The 22,393-nt window shown below is 40.3% G+C and overlaps 1 protein-coding gene across 1 annotated transcript; it reads right to left on the minus strand.

The window, feature by feature from the left end:
- Positions 1-14,025: 14,025 nt before the first annotated feature.
- LOC104228855 (cleavage stimulating factor 64) lies at positions 14,026-22,002 on the minus strand. The gene is made up of 7 exons (XM_009781401.2): positions 21,854-22,002; positions 21,594-21,671; positions 20,784-20,822; positions 20,132-20,686; positions 19,945-20,037; positions 14,578-14,754; positions 14,026-14,476 (listed from the first exon to the last, which is right to left on the minus strand). The coding sequence occupies exons 1-7, from the start codon at positions 21,944-21,946 to the stop codon at positions 14,351-14,353; spliced, it is 1,161 nt and encodes a 386-aa protein (XP_009779703.1). The 5' UTR covers positions 21,947-22,002; the 3' UTR covers positions 14,026-14,350.
- Between the last annotated feature and the right edge of the window lie 391 nt (positions 22,003-22,393).

Below are 22,393 nucleotides of genomic sequence, written 5' to 3' on the forward strand. Positions count from 1 at the left end.
AAGTTACTCACCTTTTTTTAAAACTTAAATTGAAAGACCAGTTAATGTTTTACCCTGCAAAATCTCCTCCCTTAACTTGTGTCAACCCCCTTATTTATAGCCAAACTTGAAGCACTCAAATTAATTCTCACCATCTTCTACCCATCACCCTTTTGAATCCCACTACTTAATGTTTTGTCCCCCACTATATTAAACAAATATTAATTCCCACTAACACATATCTTTTCTTTATTTAATTCCCTTATTCCCCACTACCGCATGTTTTGTCCCCCACTATATTAAACAAATATATTAATTCCCACTACCACTTGTCTTGTCCCCCCCCCCCCATGTATTAAAAAATGTATTAATTTAATATTATTAGTACTTAGTGGATAGAACACTCAAAGTAATCATTTTTTTAAAATTTAAAATCCCGAAAATGCCCCTGAAACTACTGAAATTACCATTCTAACCCCCATCCCTTTCAATCTGTACCAAAAACCATATCAGCTATAACCAATTCACCTAATCAACGATCCAATTACATCAGCTATAACCAATTCCTAATCAAAATTTCATCAACAAATTTAAGCTAGAAACTCAGATTATGTCAAATATCATCAAAACAAAGACTAAGGATTCAGGGAACCAAACCATATGATGAACAATAAAGAAACAACTGAAATCATTTTGACTGAACAACATTTTTAACAACAAACATACTTTCAGATTCAATAACAGTAACAAATTGAACATAACAAACAAGTAGATTCAAATCACTAAACTCAATAATCAATTGAACTTCAAATTAAATCTAACAACATTACAACCAAGATAAAGGATTCAAGTGATTAAACTAACACACTTCTATATTAAAACTAAACAAGAACAAATGAATAAAAACAAACTGAAGAAATAATTAAGAAATGATAAACAACGAACAAGAAAAGAATCAAACATATACTCATTTCAGATCCGAGAATATCAAACAAAATACGGACACAAATGAAACTTAAACCAACTAACCGGATCGGAACAACGACGAAATCGAACGGAAACAAATCTGCCCGGAAACTTTGAAACCAAAATAACTCAAATCTGCCCGAAAATTTTTTGTATGTTTTCCGGTTGAGTTCAGGCGATGAAGCTGGACGACGAAGACAACCACGAAAACCACTGAAAACGACCGAACGGTCAGTGGTTTCCGGCGTGGCTAGGCGACGAGGCAGCGTGAGGTTGCTGTGCGTCGTGAGATGAAGCATCAACACTGTCGGAGAAGCTGCAGCAGCAGCTATTCGTCTGGTGGGGGTCGTTGGCAGTGTGGTCGACGGACTGTTGTGCGTCGTTTAACGATGGTTAGCGACGAACTGCTCAGCTACTGGTGGGCGACAAGGCAGCGTAAGGCTGGACGGAAATGGTGTTTGCGAGGCTGTGCGATGGGCTGAAGAAGGAAGCAGCTGCGTTTGGTGTTCGATGAATGACGAAGCAGCTATGGTTGTTTGGACGTGAGGGAGGCATCGTACTGGTTTTTCCGGCGACTGGAGGGGTCGTTTGGACGTGAGGCTAGACAGAAATGGAGAATGGACGGGGAGGGGGGCTGGACAGTGGTGAACGGAGGGGGGCTGTGGGGTTTCGTGGTTGAAGATGAAGGGAGAAGGGGCGGGCAGCCATGGGAGGTGATGGTGGAGGGGAAGAGGGGTGGTTTGGAGAAGATGAAGAGGAGAGGGGGGCGGGTGGTTTTAGGTTTTTTAGGTTTAGGTTTTTTTCAAAAATGAAAAATGGAAGAGAGGGGGGGTGTTTGTTTGGGTTATGGGGCGGACCGGGTCGGGTCGACCCGGTGGGGTTTTTTGGGTTGGATAAGGGGTTATTTGGTTTTGGGCTTGTGGTTTAGAATTGAAGAAAAGGACCGATCCAAATCAAGAGTCAGAAATTGCTACAACTGTAATCAACCAGGTCACTTCAAAAGAGATTGCCCAAATCCAAGGAAGGGCAAAGGTGAAACCAGTGGCCAGAAGAATGACGACAACACAGCCGCCATGGTGCAAAATAATGATAATGTTGTCCTCTTTATAAATGAGGAAGAGGAATGCATGCACCTGTCAGGTCCAGAGTCGGAATGGGTGGTTGACACAGCGGCATCTCACCATGCCACACCGGTAAGAGATCTTTTTTGCAGATATGTAGCAGGTGATTTCGGCACAGTGAAAATGGGTAACACAAGTTACTCAAAGATTGCGGGGATTGGTGACATTTGTATCAAGACAAATGTCGGATGCACATTGGTTCTAAAGGATGTGCGGCATGTACCTGATTTACGGATGAACTTGATCTCGGGAATTGCTTTAGACCGAGATGGATACGAGAGCTATTTTGCAAATCAAAAGTGGAGACTCACTAAGGGATCATTGGTGATTGCAAAGGGAGTTGCTCGTGGCACGTTGTACAGGACAAATGCAGAAATATGCCAAGGTGAATTGAACGCGGCACAAGATGAGATTTCTGTAGATTTGTGGCACAAAAGAATGGGTCATATGAGCGAGAAGGGATTGCAGATTCTTGCCAAGAAATCACTCATTTCTTATGCCAAAGGTACAACGGTAAAACCTTGTGACTACTGTTTATTTGGTAAGCAGCATAGAGTCTCATTTCAGACATCGTCTGAAAGAAAATTGAATATACTTGATTTAGTATATTCTGATGTTTGCGGCCCAATGGAAATTGAATCAATGGGCGGTAACAAATATTTTGTTACTTTTATTGATGATGCTTCACGAAAATTATGGGTTTATATTTTGAAAACCAAAGATCAGGTGTTTCAAGTTTTCCAGAAGTTTCATGCTCTAGTAGAAAGGGAGACGGGTCGAAAGCTAAAGCGTCTCCGAAGTGACAATGGAGGTGAGTACACTTCAAGGGAATTTGAAGAGTATTGTTCAAGTCATGGGATCAGACATGAAAAGACAGTTCCTGGAACCCCACAGCACAATGGCGTAGCCGAGAGGATGAACCGCACCATTGTGGAGAAGGTGAGAAGCATGCTCAGAATGGCTAAACTGCCTAAGTCATTCTGGGGTGAAGCAGTTCAGACAGCCTGTTACCTGATCAATAGGAGTCCATCAGTTCCGTTGGCGTTTGAAATCCCAGAGAGAGTTTGGACCAACAAGGAGGTGTCCTACTCGCATCTGAAGGTGTTCGGTTGCAGAGCTTTTGCACATGTACCAAAAGAGCAGAGAACAAAGCTGGATGATAAATCTGTTCCCTGCATATTTATCGGATATGGAGATGAAGAGTTCGGGTACAGACTGTGGGATCCTGTAAAGAAGAAGGTCATCAGAAGCAGAGATGTAGTCTTCCGAGAAAGTGAAGTTGGAACTGCTGCTGATATGTCAGAAAAGGCGAAGAATGGTATAATTCCTAACTTTGTTACTATTCCTTCTACTTCTAACAATCCCACAAGTGCAGAAAGTACGACCGACGAGGTTGCCGAGCAGGGGGAGCAACCTGGTGAGGTTATTGAGCAGGGGGAGCAACTTGATGAAGGTGTCGAGGAAGTGGAGCACCCCACTCAGGGAGAAGAACAACCTCAACCTCTGAGGAGATCAGAGAGGCCAAGGGTAGAGTCACGCAGGTACCCTTCCACAGAGTATGTCCTCATCAGTGATGAGGGGGAGCCAGAAAGTCTTAAGGAGGTGTTGTCCCATCCAGAAAAGAACCAGTGGATGAAAGCTATGCAAGAAGAGATGGAATCTCTCCAGAAAAATGGCACATACAAGCTGGTTGAACTTCCAAAGGGTAAAAGACCACTCAAATGCAAATGGGTCTTTAAACTCAAGAAAGATGGAGATGGCAAGCTGGTCAGATACAAAGCTCGATTGGTGGTTAAAGGCTTCGAACAGAAGAAAGGTATTGATTTTGACAAAATTTTCTCACCTGTTGTCAAAATGACTTCTATTCGAACAATTTTGAGCTTAACATCTAGCCTAGATCTTGAAGTGGAGCAATTGGATGTAAAAACTGCATTTCTTCATGGAGATTTGGAAGAGGAGATTTACATGGAGCAGCCAGAAGGATTTTAAGTAGCTGGAAAGAAACACATGGTGTGCAAATTGAATAAGAGCCTGTATGGATTGAAGCAGGCACCAAGGCAGTTGTATATGAAGTTTGACTAATTCATGAAAAGTCAAACATACCTAAAGACCTATTCTGATCCATGTGTATACTTCAAAAGATTTTCTGAGAATAACTTTATTATATTGTTGTTGTATGTGGATGACATGTTAATTGTAGGAAAAGACAAGGGGTTGATAGCAAAGTTGAAAGGAGATCTGTCCAAGTCATTTGATATGAAGGACTTGGGCCCAGCACAACAAATTCTAGGGATGAAGATAGTTCGAGAGAGAACAAGTAGAAAGTTGTGGCTATCTCAGGAGAAGTACATTGAACGTGTACTAGAACGCTTCAACATGAAGAATGCTAAGCCAGTCAGCACACCTCTTGCTGGTCATCTAAAGTTGAGTAAGAAGATGTGTCCTACAACAGTGGAGGAGAAAGGGAACATGGCTAAAGTTCCTTATTCTTCAGCAGTCGGAAGCTTGATGTATGCAATGGTATGTACTAGACCTGATATTGCTCACGCAGTTGGTGTTGTCAGCAGGTTTCTTGAAAATCCTGGAAAGGAACATTGGGAAGCAGTCAAGTGGATACTCAGGTACCTGAGAGGTACCACGGGAGATTGTTTGTGCTTTGGAGGATCTGATCCAATCTTGAAGGGCTATACAGATGCTGATATGGCAGGTGACATTGACAACAGAAAATCTACTACTGGATATTTATTTACATTTTCAGGGGGAGCTATATCATGGCAGTCTAAGTTGCAGAAGTGCGTTGCACTTTCAACAACTGAAGCAGAGTACATTGCCGCTACAGAAACTGGCAAGGAGATGATATGGCTCAAGCGATTCCTTCAAGAGCTTGGATTGCATCAGAAGGAGTATGTCGTCTATTGTGACAGTCAAAGTGCAATAGACCTTAGCAAGAACTCTATGTACCATGCAAGGACCAAACACATTGATGTGAGATATCATTGGATTCGAGAAATGGTAGATAATGAATCTCTAAAAGTCTTGAAGATTTCTACAAGTGAGAATCCCGCAGATATGCTGACCAAGGTGGTACCAAGGAACAAGTTCGAGCTATGCAAAGAACTTGTCGGCATGCACTCAAACTAGAAGACAGTGCTACCTCCTCTAGATGAATGAGACTGGAGGGGGAGATTGATGATGTCCATCTCATTGAAGAAGTATTAGGCATGTGCCTAATAAGAGTTTTCTTTGGTTTGGTAGCCAACCTTGTTGACTTGGTTTGGTTGGTAGCCAACCTTGTTGAATTAGTTTGGTTTGGTAGCCAACCTTGTTGAATTTCTTTGGTTTGGTAGCCACCAACAAAAGAGAGAAAGAAAGAGTGAGGTTTCACAGATAAGGTATAAGAAAATAGTCTGTGAAGAAAATAGAGAGTGAACGATATTGTAGTGAGGTGAAAATATCAAAAGAGGGTTATTTATTTTGAGTGTTGTAGCGGTCTTTGGAGTATTTTACTCGGACCTACAAAGTGTAAAATTTCTTACTATAGTGATATCAGTTGCTTGTCTCGGGGCCGTGGTTTTCCCCTTATTCAAAAGAGTTTTCCACGTAAAAATCTTGGTGTCGTTGTCACTCTTTTATTGTATCTCGGTGCTACATTATCATTTCGCTTTTAGTAATGTGAATATTATTTTTGTAGGGGTTTATTCCCAACAATTTCATCAGCATATTATACGTGCAGGTATGTATGTGATATATGAATAGCATGGATTAGATTGAGTTATCTAGTAAATTTATTATAAAAATATTAGGTTACTTCAGTAATTTCATTGAATTAAATTCATATTCTTTAAGTTAAAAGGTGAATAAAAAAATCAACGTACATTCGTAAGACGGTTTTAATATGTAGTCCTCGTTTACAGTTTTGTAAAGTTTTCAAATGAGCTTATAAGGGTCTCAAGTTATTCGACCAATTACCTTAAAATTAAAATTTTAGATTTATATCTTAGATTCTTTCTTCATATTAGAGGGTTTTAATATGTAGTTCTTCTTTACAGTACCGTAACGGTTTTCAAATGACCTTAAAAGGGTCAAATAACATCTTATTATTCTTGGATTTAATGCTTAGATTCTTTCTTAAGGTATCAGTGCCTAGTTTTTACAAACCTTATTCTCCACGGTCAAGTTGTCTCCGTGTGACTTATAGCTTGCGGGTTCGAGCCTTGAAATCAGCCACGGATGCTTGCATCAGGGTAGGCTGCCTACATCACACTCCCTTGGGCTGTGGCGTCCCTTCCCCTTCCCCGGATCCTGTGTGAACGCGGGATACTTTGTGCGTATGGCATTCTCAAACTCATATTTTTTTTTATTAAATTCCATTTTTTAGTTTTAAAAATGTAACTTACCCCTGCTTGATGATGCTAACTTATGTAATTGTCCCACATAGATTATGTTAAAAGTCTTCCAAATGAGTTACATAATGTCTTGTATTACTGCTTAACGTTGTTGCTTTAAAACTTAAATTGAATGTTGAAATACTTTCACAAAAAGGATCTATGGTGTTTTAACTAAATAATAATTAACTCTACGCGTCAAATAATATTTTGAAATTGGTAGGGTCATTAGCCAAAAAGATAGTGAGTAGCAAGTTGTTGAAAGATCCTCTTGTAGGCATAATTAAGGAACACTAACAAAAATGGATAGGAACATCAAAAATAACACCAAGTGGGCCATATATATAAGACCAAAAGTCTCTTGATAAAATTGAGTGTCAATTCAAGAAACAACTCAATTTTTGAGTGACCCACGTCGGCAAAACCCTCTCTAAAATATGATTGGGTACATAAAATCTAATGGATGTTGCCAATTCATCAACTGAATGATTATGTAATAAAACTTAGAAACTAATTTTTATATATTAAAAAAAATAAAGTTCTTCTCTTTTTTCTTTATTAGGAAAGGGATGTATGCTGAAATGGAAATGTTTTTTAGGCAGATGCATTGCATTGGACAAGTTTAAGGGGTAGGCCATAGGGGAATGGGGCAAACCAATATGTGGGGATTCTCCAAAATATTTCACTAAATTATAAGAGCTAGTGAAACTTCATAGCTACTTTTAATTTGTTTGTTCTTCCCACTCAAACATCAATATCTTTTTCAGTTTGACTCTCTTTTGACCAAAATTTTGCCTTGTTTTGTTGGAGTATGCATGAACAAGGAGGGAGAAAAGGAACTGTTTGGGGTCCTACATAACTTAACAAATTGGATAACCTTGTGTTCTTGAAGTAGATTTAAGCCTCACATCCCCCTCCCAGGGGTGAAGCTACGACATTTCAAGGGTGGTCAACTGATCGCCCTTTGTCGAAAAATTACATTGTGTATATATAAAATATTAGATTTTAGAGGTATATAACATATATTGAACATCCATTATCGAGAAACTTTTTTCAAATTTGAACACCCTTAGGGAAATTCCTGGATTCGCCACCCCTCCCTCTCTTATGCACATGGTAATATCCTAGTTGGTAATTAGTTGGAAAAAAGTTGGGACAGGTAGCAAAGTAAAGAGATCATGCTATATGGGGCAAATTCGAGTATCCTTAGCACAGTGTTTCATAATAAAACACTTGAAAAATAGGGGGAAGGAGAGGATAATTCTCAGGTTATAAATTATAATATATATATATATATATTTGCATTTGCCCGTTAGCATCACTAGTCCCACTAGTCACTACTACTATTGGTAAAGCAGCTAAAATTATATATATATATATATTTGCATTTGCCCGTTAGCATCACTAGTCCCACTAGTCACTACTACTATTGGTAAAGCAGCTAAAATTAAGGCACTAAAGATTCTGATAGTTGCATTTTGTATTTTTCTTTTGGCTCTTGTAAGTTTGTATATTAAGATTCAATATAAAGAAAATTGAGCTAGAGCCTAGAGGGCGTCATATACGGCCACCCATTCGCTCAACTGGCCAAAAGAAGCAAACAGCAAGTCTTATTACAAAAGTTTATTTCTATACTAGAAATCTACTCTCTCCATTCACTTTTCTAAAAATAAATTTTTATTTTTACTTGTTACTTTTAGCATATCAAAAGAAGATAATTTTCTTTTTCCTGTTATACCCACAATATTAATTACTTATTTCAAATCATTTTTTCAAATTCATTAAACATATGCATCAATTAATATGAGTATCATGATAAATGTCATGGGCTGCTTTCCAGACATGCCCCATGACCCATTGGCCGCGCCCCATGGCGGCCTAGCAAGCCTCGCAATGCCTAGCGCCATGGTCGGCCCCGTGGTCTTGGCTGCGCCAAGTGACAAGCGCGCATGTGCCTTTGTCGCCCCACCGATGCCTCTCGCCAGCGCCCAAGGGCTGGCCAATGACAACAGCGCCACGCGCCCTGACAATGCCGCGCGCGCAGATCCTGATGCCTCGCCAGCGCCCAGCTGCAGGCCCATTCCAGCAGCGCCTCGCGCACAGACCTTGATGCCAAGCACCAGCGCCCAGCCTCAGGCCAGCACATCAAGTGTCGCGCGCGCCCACAGCAACGCGCGCGCAGATCCTGACCCGCAAGACAAAGTTGCTGCCATCGGACTTAGTTTTACCTTGTAATAATCTAAGTCCTTTTCATTGTAATCATAGACTAGTTTTCATCATTTTCATTTCAGTGTGCTTCTACAGCTTTATTAGGGCTAGTCTTGTAATGTTGGTTTATTTTTTTTAAGCATTATTAAGGGGGACCAAACAATCAAACATTTTCAAGCAAGCATTTTCTGGTGTCTCTCCCCCTCGACACCGCATCATTGTAATCAGCATTTTCATTCATCAATAAAATCATCATCATCATTCAAAACCCAATTCTCTCTCAGCTTCCGCAATTTGCTCACGACATTGGTTTTCCCGCACGGCACTGACAATCTAGTCTAGCGTGCGGCGAGGACCTCATTGGCGGACAGCAACCGCACTGACATCGGTTGCTTAGCCTTACGTTGCCCTTGTAAAAATCATCAGGAAGGCGTTGCGTAACAGTTGGTATCAGAGCCTAGGCTCGACATCGGACGAGGGAACACATTTGCCATCATCACCATTTCTGACCATGGTGAATCATGGGGAGCGTCTAGCATCCCTAGAAGAGACGGTTGACCGATTACGACCCATCGTGGATACGGTGCCTGATCAAAACAACAACCTAGTGCAAAGGTTGGACGACCTGGACCGCCGAATGCGGCAGGCCGAAAATGACATTGCAAACATCAGTCGTGACTCCGACGAGGACCGACAAACGGCAGCCATCGAAACTGCCAATATTCATGGCAAATTTGAGGACCTCCAACAGGAGCGTGCCGACGATTTAGCCCATCAGCAACATGAGGCAGACAGACTAACTGCCATGCAGCAAACCATAAACGACTTGACAGACAAGCTCAACGTTGTCAATGCTGCCTTACAGAGCCTACTTCGAGAAGGCAACCATCACATCAGGGGTGCAGCAGACCTCACCCCCATTCCACAAAAGCTTAAGATACCGGAGCCAAAGCCATACGACGGATCCCGGGATGCTAAAGAAGTGGAAAACTTCATCTTCGACATCGAACAATACTTCGATGCCGTGGGCCATTTGGAGGAATCCAAAAAGGTAGCGACTGCTGCCATGTATCTTCAGGGCGATGCCAAACTTTGGTGGCGGGTCAAACACGAAGCCATCAAGGCCGGTGAAGATACTCTTCAGACATGGGACGAATTGAAGGTAGCCATACGCCTGCAGTTCTTTCCCGAAAATGTGGAATACAATGCAAGGAGAAAGCTACGGGACCTCCGCCACACCAGATCAGTGAGGGAGTACGTGCGCGAATTCTCCGCACTCATGCTAAACATACGCGACATGGGGGACAAAGACAAACTCTTCGCATTCATAGAAGGTTTGAAACCTCATGCCCGTATGGAACTACAGCGACAACGGGTAGACACCCTGCCCAAGGCCATTCAAGCTGCAGAATGCCTTGGCGATTATCATTTGGGAACTCAGAACGACAGGCCCCAGCCGTCTGTCCGAGGGGGATTCAACGGGCACCATCCCAGCAATGGTGGCCCAAGCAAAAGTGGGGGAGATCGGAGTGCATCCAAAACTAAGACTCCTCCCTCCAACAGCAACAGTGCTGCATCCATCAACAACAATCAGGGGAGAAAGCCTCCCTCAGAATGCCGTCATTGCGGCGGGGCACATTGGAACAATGAATGCCCAAACATCAAGGTCAATGCTCATCAGACTGTCGAGGATGAGACAGATGCATCAGACACATCCGAAGACGACCAGGTAGGCGCCTTCAATGCAATTGTTGGCTCTATCCCACATGCCTTAGCGGGGACCAGTGCATGTCCTCCTAAGAAAACATCAGTCCCAATCACCAAGAAAGGGAAAGAAAAGATGGACGAAAGACCTCCTAAACAAGCGAGGACCCTAATGTTCGTCGAATTGAAAGTGAACGGCAAGCCCCTTCACGCCTTGATAGACACGGGTGCCACCCACAACTACTTGTCATCAACGCAAGTAGAGCGCCTAGGTCTTGTTGTGCAAAAGAGCAAAGGCCGCGTCAAGGCTATCAACTCACCACCTCAGACATTGGGTGGAACAGCTACAAATGTCCCAGTGAAACTTGGCCCATACAAAGGAAGCATCGACCTGCGCATCGCAATCATAGATGACTTCGACATCATAGTGGGTTTGGAGTTCATGAGGCAAACCAACACCATTCCGGTACCATATGCCAACATGCTCCTGATGATGGGAGAAAAAGGGGCCAAGCCCTGCACCATACCATGCTTTCCCATAAAGATGGCCGCTGAAAACATCTCGGCCATGCAGTTGGAGAAGGTAGTCAACAGACATGAACCCCAGGTTCAGGCTACCCTTCGCAGCAACAATCAGTCATCATGTCATCGGCCTCAAAAGACTGGTGACGCTCATCATCGTGTGAAGACTTGTCAGCCATGCCACAAGGACAAGTCGGATCACTCATCACAGCCGGGGCCCTCGCAGCCATTACATGTCCCTCAGAGACCATGGGAAAGTGTTTCCCTCAGATTCATCATGGGATTGCCCCAAGTCGGCAATCTTGCATCCATCATGGTTGTCATAGATCAGTTCTCAGACTATGCAACTTTCATAGCAGCCCCGCAAAACATCTCAGCAGAAGATACAGCTCGACTCTTCTTCTCGCACATTGTCAAACATTGGGGCCTGCCCAAAAACATTGTTAGTAGGCGCGACTCACGCTTCACTAGCAACTTTTGGACCCATCTCTTCAGGTGCTTTGGGTCAACATTGAGTCACAACACAGACATCCATCCACCATCGGATGGCCAGACAGACCGGTTCGATGACATGCTGGAGGAATATCTCCGCAACTTCGCAACCGGATCACAGAAGCATTGGGTGAAGCTCCTGGATGCTGCTCAACTGTGTTTCAATTCTCAAAAGAGCCATCATACAAACAAGATCCCTTTTGAAATTGTTACCGGACAGCAACCGCTTCTCCCGCAAACGGTGAATGCATCAACCATGCCGAAATCTCCTCGAGCTGCCAACTTCTCGAGCGAATGGGAGCGCAACATGGGGATAGTGCGGAGCTATCTCGTCAGGGCCCAAGAGCGGGCAAAAAGGTTCACCGAACAAAAGCTTTGCTTTGCCCAACATCAACCAGGGGACAAAGTAATGCTATGCATCCCAAAGCGGTACTTGTTTGCAGAAAGGACCCATGACCCTCGCCTGCAACAAAAATACATCGGGCCCCTGCCCATTGAAAAACGCATTGGGAAGTCCACATACCAGGTCAAAACTCCATCCTGGTGGAAGATCCATCCAGTCTTCCATGTCAGCCGCATGCAATCATTGCTTCGCTACAACAGCAAGCTCAAAGAACAGAGGGGCGCAGACCTCCCATCCAACAACCATCAGAAACATCATCATCATCATCATCATCATCATAAGGCTCCGAGGACGGCGCCAACTCAGGTGGGGGAGAATGTCATGGGCTGCTTTCCAGACATGCCCCATGACCCCTTGGTCGCGCCCCATGGCGGCCTAGCAAGCCTCACAATGCCTAGCGCCATGGTCGGCCCCGTGGTCTTGGCTGCGCCAAGTGACAAGCGCGCATGTGCCTCTGTCGCCCCACCGATGCCTCTCGCCAGCGCCCAAGGGCTGGCCAATGACAACAGCGCCGCGCGCCCTGACAATGCCGCGCGCGCAGATCCTGATGCCTCGCCAGCGCCCAGCTGCAGGCCCATTCCAGCAGCGCCTCGCGCACAGACCCTGATGCCAAGCACCAGCGCCCAGCCTCAGGCCAGCACATCAAGTGTCGCGCGCGCCCACAGCAACGCGCGCGCATATCCTGGCCTGCAAGACAAAGTTGCTGCCATCGGACTTAGTTTTACCTTGTAATAATCTAAGTCCTTTTCATTGTAATCATAGACTAGTTTTCATCATTTTCATTTCAGTGTGCTTCTACAGCTTTATTAGGGCTAGTCTTGTAATGTTGGTTTATTTTTTTTAAGCATTATTAAGGGGGACCAAACAATCAAACATTTTCAAGCAAGCATTTTCTGGTGTCTCTCCCCCTCGACACCGCATCATTGTAATCAGCATTTTCATTCATCAATAAAATCATCATCATCATTCAAAACCCAATTCTCTCTCAGCTTCCGCAATTTGCTCACGACATTGGTTTTCCCGCACGGCACTGACAATCTAGTCTAGCGTGCGGCGAGGACCTCATTGGCGGACAGCAACCGCACTGACATCGGTTGCTTAGCCTTACGTTGCCCTTCTAAAGATCATCAGGAAGGCGTTGCGTAACATAAATTATGCACTTCATTTATTGTTTCTTAAGGGGAGTGCAAAATCCATAATGGACAAGTAAAAAGTGAACGGATGGAGTGGTAAACTATTAATCGAACTGCTTAATAGTTAATACTCACTGTTATCATTAGTGGAAATTAATTGGTGGTGTTGCATCTATTCCAATTAATTTTTAGGTTTTCAACAAGGTCATTTATTTCACATAATTAACTGGAATAAATAATCAATTTTACATGAGCAGTTGCTATGAGATTATTGGATTTTAAAATGGTTATATTACGTTTTGAATCGTGTCCTCTTTATCATCTGAACCAGGGAACATTTTCTATTACGCTTATGTTTATGGTTTGCTTGGAACATTAGGTAGCTGCAAAGTCAGTAAAAAGAATCTGTAGCGACTGATAGCATGAATTATAAACATGATAATTCATAAACAACTACGTCTTAGTTTCAAATTGAACCTGATGCTCAACTAAATTGTATAGTTTCAAATTGAACCTGATGCTCAACTAAATTGTATTTATTGTGGTAACAACCCGAAGATTTGGCCAAACATAAAACAATTTCACCAAATTTGATAGAAAGATGAACTTAATTTGTTGCTAAATTACTCGGTAAAGATGTTTAGCAATCAAAATCAAAACTATAATCTAATAATATAGCATATTCAATAATCTAAAAATGCAAGAATATTTAGGTTGCGACACTTCATTTTGTTATCAAATTTGGTTGAGAGCTGGGATGTCGGAATAGAAGAGCCAATAAAGCAGCAACATTGCTACCTTCTGTAGCTGCCCTTTTAAACAATTGCTGGTTTCTAACAAGTGCTGGCCGGAAGTTGACCAGGGGATAGCACTGGCTACTGAAAATTTCCTCTCTTTAAAGGTATACAATGTTCAAGCCACGAGACTGAGCAAAATCTTAATAAGAAGCATTTGCATATTCAAATCTTCTCGACGATTAGGAGACATGACATGACGGAGGGGCTTAATACACTTTCATAGTCTCGTGTTTAATAGAGTTCCATGCATAGTGGTTGTAGATATACTACAATGACAGGCACAAGAAGAGGGGAGGGATGGCATAAGATAAAATATAGAGAACTAGAATTCGATTTGTGCAGCTAAGAGTTCCTCAAACGACAAGCAGGAAGAAATCTATAAGTTGTAGGCTACGTAGCATAAATACAGGCAAACCTAAATTATAAGTTGTAGGCTACGTAGCATAAATACAGGCAAACCTAAAAACGCCTGAAAACAATCAACATTAATGAGGGGAAAAAAAGAGCGAAACTATAAAGGATTGAAACATAAACTTAGGAGAATCCTGTCTGTAAAAAAAGCAAAATAAATAGCATAGTCAATTAGCTGGACCCAATATTTCCACCCCCGTTGCAATTGTTCTTTGACAGAACTTGGTTCTCATTGACGGAGCACTTGCTGCAACTGAAGCACTTGATTTCTTTGCTCTGGAGGTAGCATGTTAATCTGTTCTGGCGTCAGGCTCCTTACTTGCTGAAGAAGCGCATTCTCCATCTCAGGACTCAGCTGCACATCGACAAAATAAACCTTTTGAGTCTCAAACTGAAGGTAAAACTAATGATTAGTTTTTAACCTAACCAAGTGAAAAATAAAGCTGTGGATATTACTGCTGGGGGTCTAGGAGGCTGATTGCCGGCACCCATCTGGCCAGGGATCAGTGGTGGTCCTGGAAACTGTATTCCTGGTGTATTCTCTGGTCGACCAGGAATCCACGCAGATCCTCTATCTGCTTGTGTGAAACTCCCAACTTGATTGAAGTCTGTCCGCAATTGTGAACCTCCCATCTGTATACACTCACATACAAGAGCATGTCAAAGCCCATAGATCACAAGTGTTGAACACAAACAAAAAATGTACCCACCAATTCTTTCCCTCTGGAAACATTATACTAATAACTTATCTAGTAGATTGCTATGAAATGCCATGTTACAGAAAAATGCTTTGAAAATGTGTAACTAGCTACAGTTTGTCAAGGTTGATTACAAGATACCACTCTATCCTCCTCGTCTATGCAATACCTAACAGAAAACTGAAACACACAGTCAAAACTTTTTCTTTATCAGGCAGACACAGTCAAACATTGTGGACCCCAGTAGAAAATTTGACAAAATATTCAACTGGTTGCCTTTGAAAGCAAAAATATGCACTAAATACAAGCAAGCAACAGCAAAGAAAACAGGAATAAATTTGTGGAAAGGCAATTTATTAATAAAGCCCTATTAGCTGTCTATGTAACTGCTCTATTATGAAAATAACATTGCTTTTGAACCTTGATTGAAGCTCATCTTACAAAAATAGATATGCTTCGACTTCTCCTATGTTTTACTTGAACCTAGATGCAAGTTATGTAAGTACATCTGAAACACTAGTAATAAGTAATGCAGAGTGTGTGTCTACAGTCCTTAGTAGGGATGGCAATGGGGCGGTGCGGGTGCGGGGCAGTGCGGGTTTAAACTTATGCGGGCGGGGCGGGGCGGGGCGGGTTAAAATAATTCTTTTTAAAATTTATAGCGGGGCGGGGCGGGTTGCGGGTTTGTGATTAAGCTGCTGCAGGTTTATGTATTAAGCTGTTGCAGGTTTGTGATGAAATACTAGGTGTAATGTCTTGGTTCATCTGAATGCTTTTGAATTTGAACATCTGTTTGCGCGTGACTTAAATAAAAATTAATCTTTTTCTTCATATTGATATAGTTTAATATACCAAGCAAATTTTGGATTAAAATAACATAAACTACTGCAAGAAGAATCAATCACCAAATTTCAAGTTCTCCCTTATTCACTTTTGTTTTTCATTCCGTTGTCCTAGATTGCTTCCTTTCGTCACTACTCATTTGTAAAATTTAAAGTAACTGCTACTTGAATTTTCTGAAATTTAAGCATACAACTTTAGTGATACCAGATAATTATTAGTTGGCCTGCACAAGAAAATGGACCATTGATGCTAGATTTCTTTTCTTTTTGGTTGGGAAAATGGAAGAGATACTTTTCATTTTACTTCTACCGGGTATTTTTACTACTTGATGTAAAGAGTTTGGACTTTAGATAGTTTTAAAAAAATTTCCTTTTTTTTATTTTTATAAATACCTTGAAATATGAATGAGCAGTATTCAACAACACAGTGAAATTGCCATTTGAAATTAGGTACGTACCAACAAAATATAATGAATTTAAAGTTTTTATTTACATTTAAATTTATGAATATATAAATAACAAAGTAGAAAAAAGGAGGGCAAAAGATTATGTGCGGCGGGTTGATGCGGGGCGGGGCGGGTTGAAAATACTAAAAAATGGCATGCGGGGCGGGTTGAAATTTTTGCGTGTTGAGCCAAACCCGCCCCGCAACCGCACCACTGCCATCCCTAGTCCTTAGGTAGAATTTGTCTGGTATAGGAACACATTGCATCACAACAAGAAATAAATTTATAAGTCACAAAGTCCAATAATAGCATGGTTTATCCAACCTATCTACACCAGTTATTATTATACTTTGGTCTTCGTAATTATCCTCTGAAAATTCCAAAGGTCTTCAGCAGCCGTCTCCAATTGACAACTCTAAATGCATGAAGATGAACAAAGTAAATACAACAACTACTACCACCACGCCACATTCCCAAGCAAGTCGAGTTAAGTTATTTGAACCTTCCCGTCCATGTTGTTTTATTTAAGTCTGTCCGGTTTCAACATTAACAAATTTCAGTTTCTTTAGCATTAAAAGTTCTTTATATTTACTAACATAACAAACTTAATCCGACCTAATTGCTATTGCCTATATAGATATTTTTCTTCATTATGCCCTATATTTCCTCTAGGTGTGCATGAACTCCAGGAGATTGCAGGTCCTCTGGGACAACTCTCCTGTATGCGATTTTAGGTATACCTCATTCTTTTTAACACATCCAATCACCATGGTTTCACACCTACATGCCAGTGTAAATGGAGGTTGATGTAGTATATGATCAAACCAATTTTCTTAGAAGTCATCACTTTGTCGCTTAATGTGATAAGCGTTGCGAGGGGTTATTGCTTTGTAGTTGAAGCCACATGCTTAATATCAGCATCATTATATATTAGATGTTGAATATTAGTTATTGTAATTGTGATTTGATTATTATAGTACTAAACTGATACTCCCTCCGTTTCAATTTATGTGAACCTATTTCCTTTTTAGTCCGTGCCAAAAAGAATGACCTCTTTCCCTATTTGGAAACAATTTACCTTTATGCAATGATTTATAGCCACACAAAATATATGTGCTTCATTTTACACCACAAGTTCAAAAGTCTTCTCTTTTCTTAAACTCCGTGCCCAGTCAAATGGGTTCACATAAACTGAAACGGAGGGAGTATATTTTTGGTATTTTTTTCAAAAAAAAAAAATTCACGCTTACTTAAAAAAAGCGTGCACTTCACTTCTTGCTTTTCACTTCAAGTCCCAAAGACCATGTTGCTTTTTTCTTTTTTAAAAACGTTTTTCCCTTGTAAAAACACTGGACTGAACAATCTCAAGTGACTTTTTCTTATTTTATCAACTAAGTGCGTTACCTGCACCTTCGGCATGATCATTTTTAATCCACCTTAACAATTGCAATTTTGTAACACATATCTTGTGGATATTTTAGACTTTAGAGGCCCGATCTTTACTTGCACAATATTATTGCTGGTCTTAACAATCGTTTGATAGAACTTTATTATTACTTTGGTAGGAATCATTCTATCACATAACACTTCGATAACACTTCTCCAATTTAACAACCTTATTCAGATTCTATGTGTATTAACATCGTCTATCAAACCATTCTCTTAGAACATTCAGCATATATATCCAAATTGTTAGCATTTAGGCACCGCAATCCCGTCTAATTTGACCTCAACTTCATTCTTCTTATGCTAGCCCAATATGCACTACTTTTGGTGGATCCGACACACACCCGATGGCATTTTTGAAGAGACCGAGCAACATAGCTAAAAACTATAGCGGTCCCAAGTACTTCTCCGCAGTCAAGCTTTGTGTTGACACCCTCACTAGTTTCGTCAATTAGCACAATAACCCTCACTAGTTTCGTCAATTAGACAATGTTGTCTGCAAATAGCATAAGTACGGTAAATTGACTATGAACTCAATGCCGATCCCTGGTGTAAACACATAGTTATCGGAAACTTCTTTGTATCTCTTACCATTCTTACGCAAGCGACGAGTCCTTCATACGTATCCTTTATGGCATGAATGTATTAAATATAAGTTCTTTCTTCTTCTTAACCACCAAAGGACTTCTCCGTGCACTTTATTATGGGTTTCTCTAGATTATGAACACCATATGTAGATCTTTCTTCCTCTCCGGATAAATTTTCATCAATCTTCTTAGCAAAAATATAACATATGTTATAAATCTACAAAGTGTAAATTCAAACCGGTTCTTTGTCACTCTTTGCAGTGCACTTATGTCTACACTATTATCACTCTTTTCTAAAGTTTCATCATATGGCTCATAAGTTTAATGCTATGATAGTTTGCACTATTTTGAAAATCTCCTTTACTCGTGTACATAGCAATCAACATACTCTTTGTCCATAGTTGGGCATCTTACCACTTCGTAGTAAAGCATTAAATAGATTGGTAAGCCATACTACTCCAACCTCTCCAAAACACTACTAAACCTCCATAATGATGCCATTTGGATCACACGCTTTTCTAATCCTTATATTTTTCATGTCGTCCTTTGCTTCTGCCGACATAATTCTATGAGTGTAGCTAAAGTTTCTAAAATGCAAAGATGTATAAAGATCTTTAAAAGTAGGCATTATAATATAGACTGAACGCCAATAATTTCCTAGTGGTAATAGATGTCTCTCAATTACATTGATATATGTGTGTGTTGCTGTGTGTTTCCTTTTCAAATTGATTCCAAGGTTCTCACAAAAATATTACTCCCTACATCTCATTTTATGTGACGGTGTTTGACAGGGTACAAAGAGAAAGGAAAAAAACACTTTTAAAAATTATGATCTAAAACAATCCATACACATTTGTATCGCTATAAATCATCTCATTAAGGATATAACCGGAAGTGTAAAGTTAAATTATTTCTAAATATATAAAGATATCATTCTTTTGGGACAAATTAAAAAGGACAATGTGTTGCATACAATTGAAAAGAAGGCGTAATTATTATTGATTTTTTTTGATAAAGCAGTTTTCACAGAAATATTATCATTATGTACTCTATCCATCCCGACTAAAGTAATATAATTAGATTCTGATGATTAAATTGACCTAAGTTTACAATTAGATAATGATGGACAAGCAATAGAGCGTGGTACATGCACTATTGAATATTGTATCAACTGCAACAATATAACTTAATATATGTTGATGTCAAAGAAATATAACTTTGATCATGAGTCAACTCAGGATACTTAATTTTAGATGGAGGACGAAAAAGAAATGATTGAGGGATGCATTTATTGATTAAAAGGGACAAAAGAAATGACTTGGGGATGTAAGTGAAGGTCGGTACTGAAAGAATTTAACTGTCCATTAATTTCATCATCATAACATTAGCAACTTCATCATTTAAAATGTAATGATTTATGCCATATTTTGACCTCTTAAATCCTTTTATTTTTCAAGATCTCCGTAATCTTTGCACTCATCCAACTTCAAATTCCCACATGAATGAATAATAGTCATGAGATCTCTTCCAGTAGCTCATTAGTTCAACGTGTTGCATTTTGTCATATATATCCCACAAGTTAAAAATCTTAAAAATGGAGCAAATTTTGGCAAGGAGCCAAGGACTCATCCATGGAAAGAAAGGCCTCTTTCCAGTGGAACTTAAAATGTAGCGCAGGCCCTAATGCTTATGAACAACTTTTATCAGAGAAAGAAATCTAATGATTCAAGCTTACATGACCAAAAACACCAAATGAAAACTAGTTCACTAGTTTCACTAAAGTAGAGCATAAAGACAAGGGCACCTGATATGGCGGCTGGGATGGCAGCTGACTTGGAACTGGTGGCTGCCCAGACATAAAAGAAGGCCCCATGCTTGCTGGAGGCTTCATAGTTGGCTGAATGATGAGAGAAAAAAAAAATTGAATGTTGTGTATGAAAAAGGGGAAAACCCTCAGATCAGTATAGGTAGAACAGTCATCCTCTGCTTACATGAAAAGTAGGATGTGAATGGTGTGGCGGAGGCACTCCAGATGGCGGAAAACCAACATTGGACCCCATGTGAGGGTGCATTGGACGGGGGTAGGGTTGCATTGATGGTCTCACTTGTGGTGGCATCTGTGGCTGCATATGCTGGTGTTGGCTACCACTAGTATGCATTGGTTGCTCCAATTGGGAGGATGCAGAAGGCATCTGCATTTGAAAATGAGATGGAAGCTGTGAAGCAGAATGATGAGGAACTGGTGGCATGTTAACAACTTGAGAGGATTGTGGTAAAGAGATTAGCACTGATTGACCACCAATATGTCCTTTTGATTGCCGCACTGACAGCGACGGATGAGACGGTAGGGACTGAGCTTGAAGGTTTGATGACGAAAGAGAAGGAGATGGCGGTGTTGGAACAGATTGATTTTGCTGCTGTTTTCTTGTTTGATCCTGCATACCAATTTTCCCTAGCAATGATGGAGCCGACTGACCATCTGACTTTGTAAGTTGAGACACTGATGGCTGTAGATTTGGTGATCCTGTCGGTTGGATGGCCGGAATCTAAAGATAGAATGGAGTGAGATCTGTAACTACATCAAATCGTATATTTATATGGACAAAGATACTTCACATGTTCAAGATGCTATAACTAACTTACTGCTTGTTGGGGCTGCACCATCCCAAGCATAATTTGTGCCTAATAAACACATCATTAAAGGAACCAAAGTCAGAGAATCAGAAATCAACAGATGAACTCCAAATTTAATGATTTTTTAGCTCAAAGATTGAAAGCTAATTAATCTGGGAATCATGTGATGCACTCGCAATAGAAGACTACATCAAAGCCCTAAATTTTCACCCATATCAAAGTAACACACTGTGATTTCTGAGAGAGACAGCAACGGTGAAACTCTCATCCATATTGCACTAACTATGTGATTTATGTTCCTTTTGCAAATAGCAGCTGTCTCTTAATCATGGCATTTGAATATTTCAAAGAGATTTTGTCATGCATCCCAACATGACAATAGATTGGAATGACATCCATGTACTTTTCCAATGTAACCTTTATGAGTAGTGATCATACATATTGGTGACTATAAAACAAGAATTTACAGTTCAAACATATGATGGCATCTCTATTTATCTCTCTCTCTTATTCTTTTATTTTACACTTCTAACAAGAATACTAGAATCTACAGTCTAAAGGCTTAAGCTGTTCGAGAAGGAACACTCTCATTCTTTTATTTAGCGACTTTTAACATATCATATCTCTAAAAGTTTCATACTTTTGTAATTAAAATAACATCTATAGTACGACTATTACTTACATAAATTGAATAACCTTAAAGCCTTAACTTAAGCATTCCATCAGCAGGAAGAAAAAAAAAAAGATAACAATACTCAATGCTTTGCCGCAAAATGAGTCAGGTTAGAAGGTTGACTTAGAATATAAAATAAGTGAAACCTGAAATAGTGCTTTGGTCAAGTTAGGGTTTTGAATGAGAATTTGCCTCGCTTGTTGCTGGTTCTGTTCGATTAATCCCTGCATAAAAAAGAAATTAATAAAGCAGTAACAAATTTGAACACAAATTTATCAAGAAGCTCGTGCAAGAGAAAAAAAAATAAAGTTAAAGCGAACAAAGAATTAAACTCGATTTCATCTCTAATGTGGACATATATATTCATCACGCCTATACGTAGGAACACATACATATAAATAAATACCTTCATCTGACACATAATGTCGTAAAGCTGATTTTTGGACATTCCGGCGAAATTCGTTGTTAGGCCATCGGCGGCGACCTGCTCTCCCGCCATTTTGTCCCAATTTCTTCCACCGGAGAAAGGAGGGAAATCAATTCTCAAATTGAGTCAGATTTATTTTGGGCGATTAAAGCCTCACCGTTAGGACCTCCATGGCCCAAACTATGGGCCTGAACAATGACCCGGCAGGACAATTTTTAGTTGGGATTTTTTCACCTTTAGCCCGCGCCAAAAATTATTTACATTCGGTAGCCAAAAAAACATATAAAATTTGTATAATTTTTGTATATAACATATAAAATGTATATATATAAAAAAAATATACAATATTTATATATTTTTGACTGTTATTTTAAGAACGGTTATACAATATCATTTTCCCCTTTTATTAGTTGCTTCTTGATAGGAAGATTTGCACAAATAGGATGATTTGAGGCCACTGTTTATATATTGTCCCCGTTTAAGAAAGTTTTACAAAATAGCCTGTGTTATATAGCTGGA

This window comes from Nicotiana sylvestris, chromosome 10 (assembly GCF_000393655.2).
Source record: "Nicotiana sylvestris chromosome 10, ASM39365v2, whole genome shotgun sequence".
Classification (NCBI taxonomy): domain Eukaryota; kingdom Viridiplantae; phylum Streptophyta; class Magnoliopsida; order Solanales; family Solanaceae; genus Nicotiana; species Nicotiana sylvestris.

What these genes read in the sequence shown, in the direction of transcription:
- LOC104228855 (XM_009781401.2), bottom strand. Translation starts at nt 21,946, where the DNA reads ATGGCGGGAGAGCAGGTCGCCGCCGATGGCCTAACAACGAATTTCGCC. An exon ending in ATTCACATCCTACTTTTCAT is followed by an intron (nt 20,038 to 20,131) that starts GTAAGCAGAGGA and finishes CTCATCATTCAG; the next exon opens with CCAACTATGAAGCCTCCAGC. An exon ending in AGCCTCCTAGACCCCCAGCA is followed by an intron (nt 14,477 to 14,577) that starts GTAATATCCACA and finishes GTCGATGTGCAG; the next exon opens with CTGAGTCCTGAGATGGAGAA.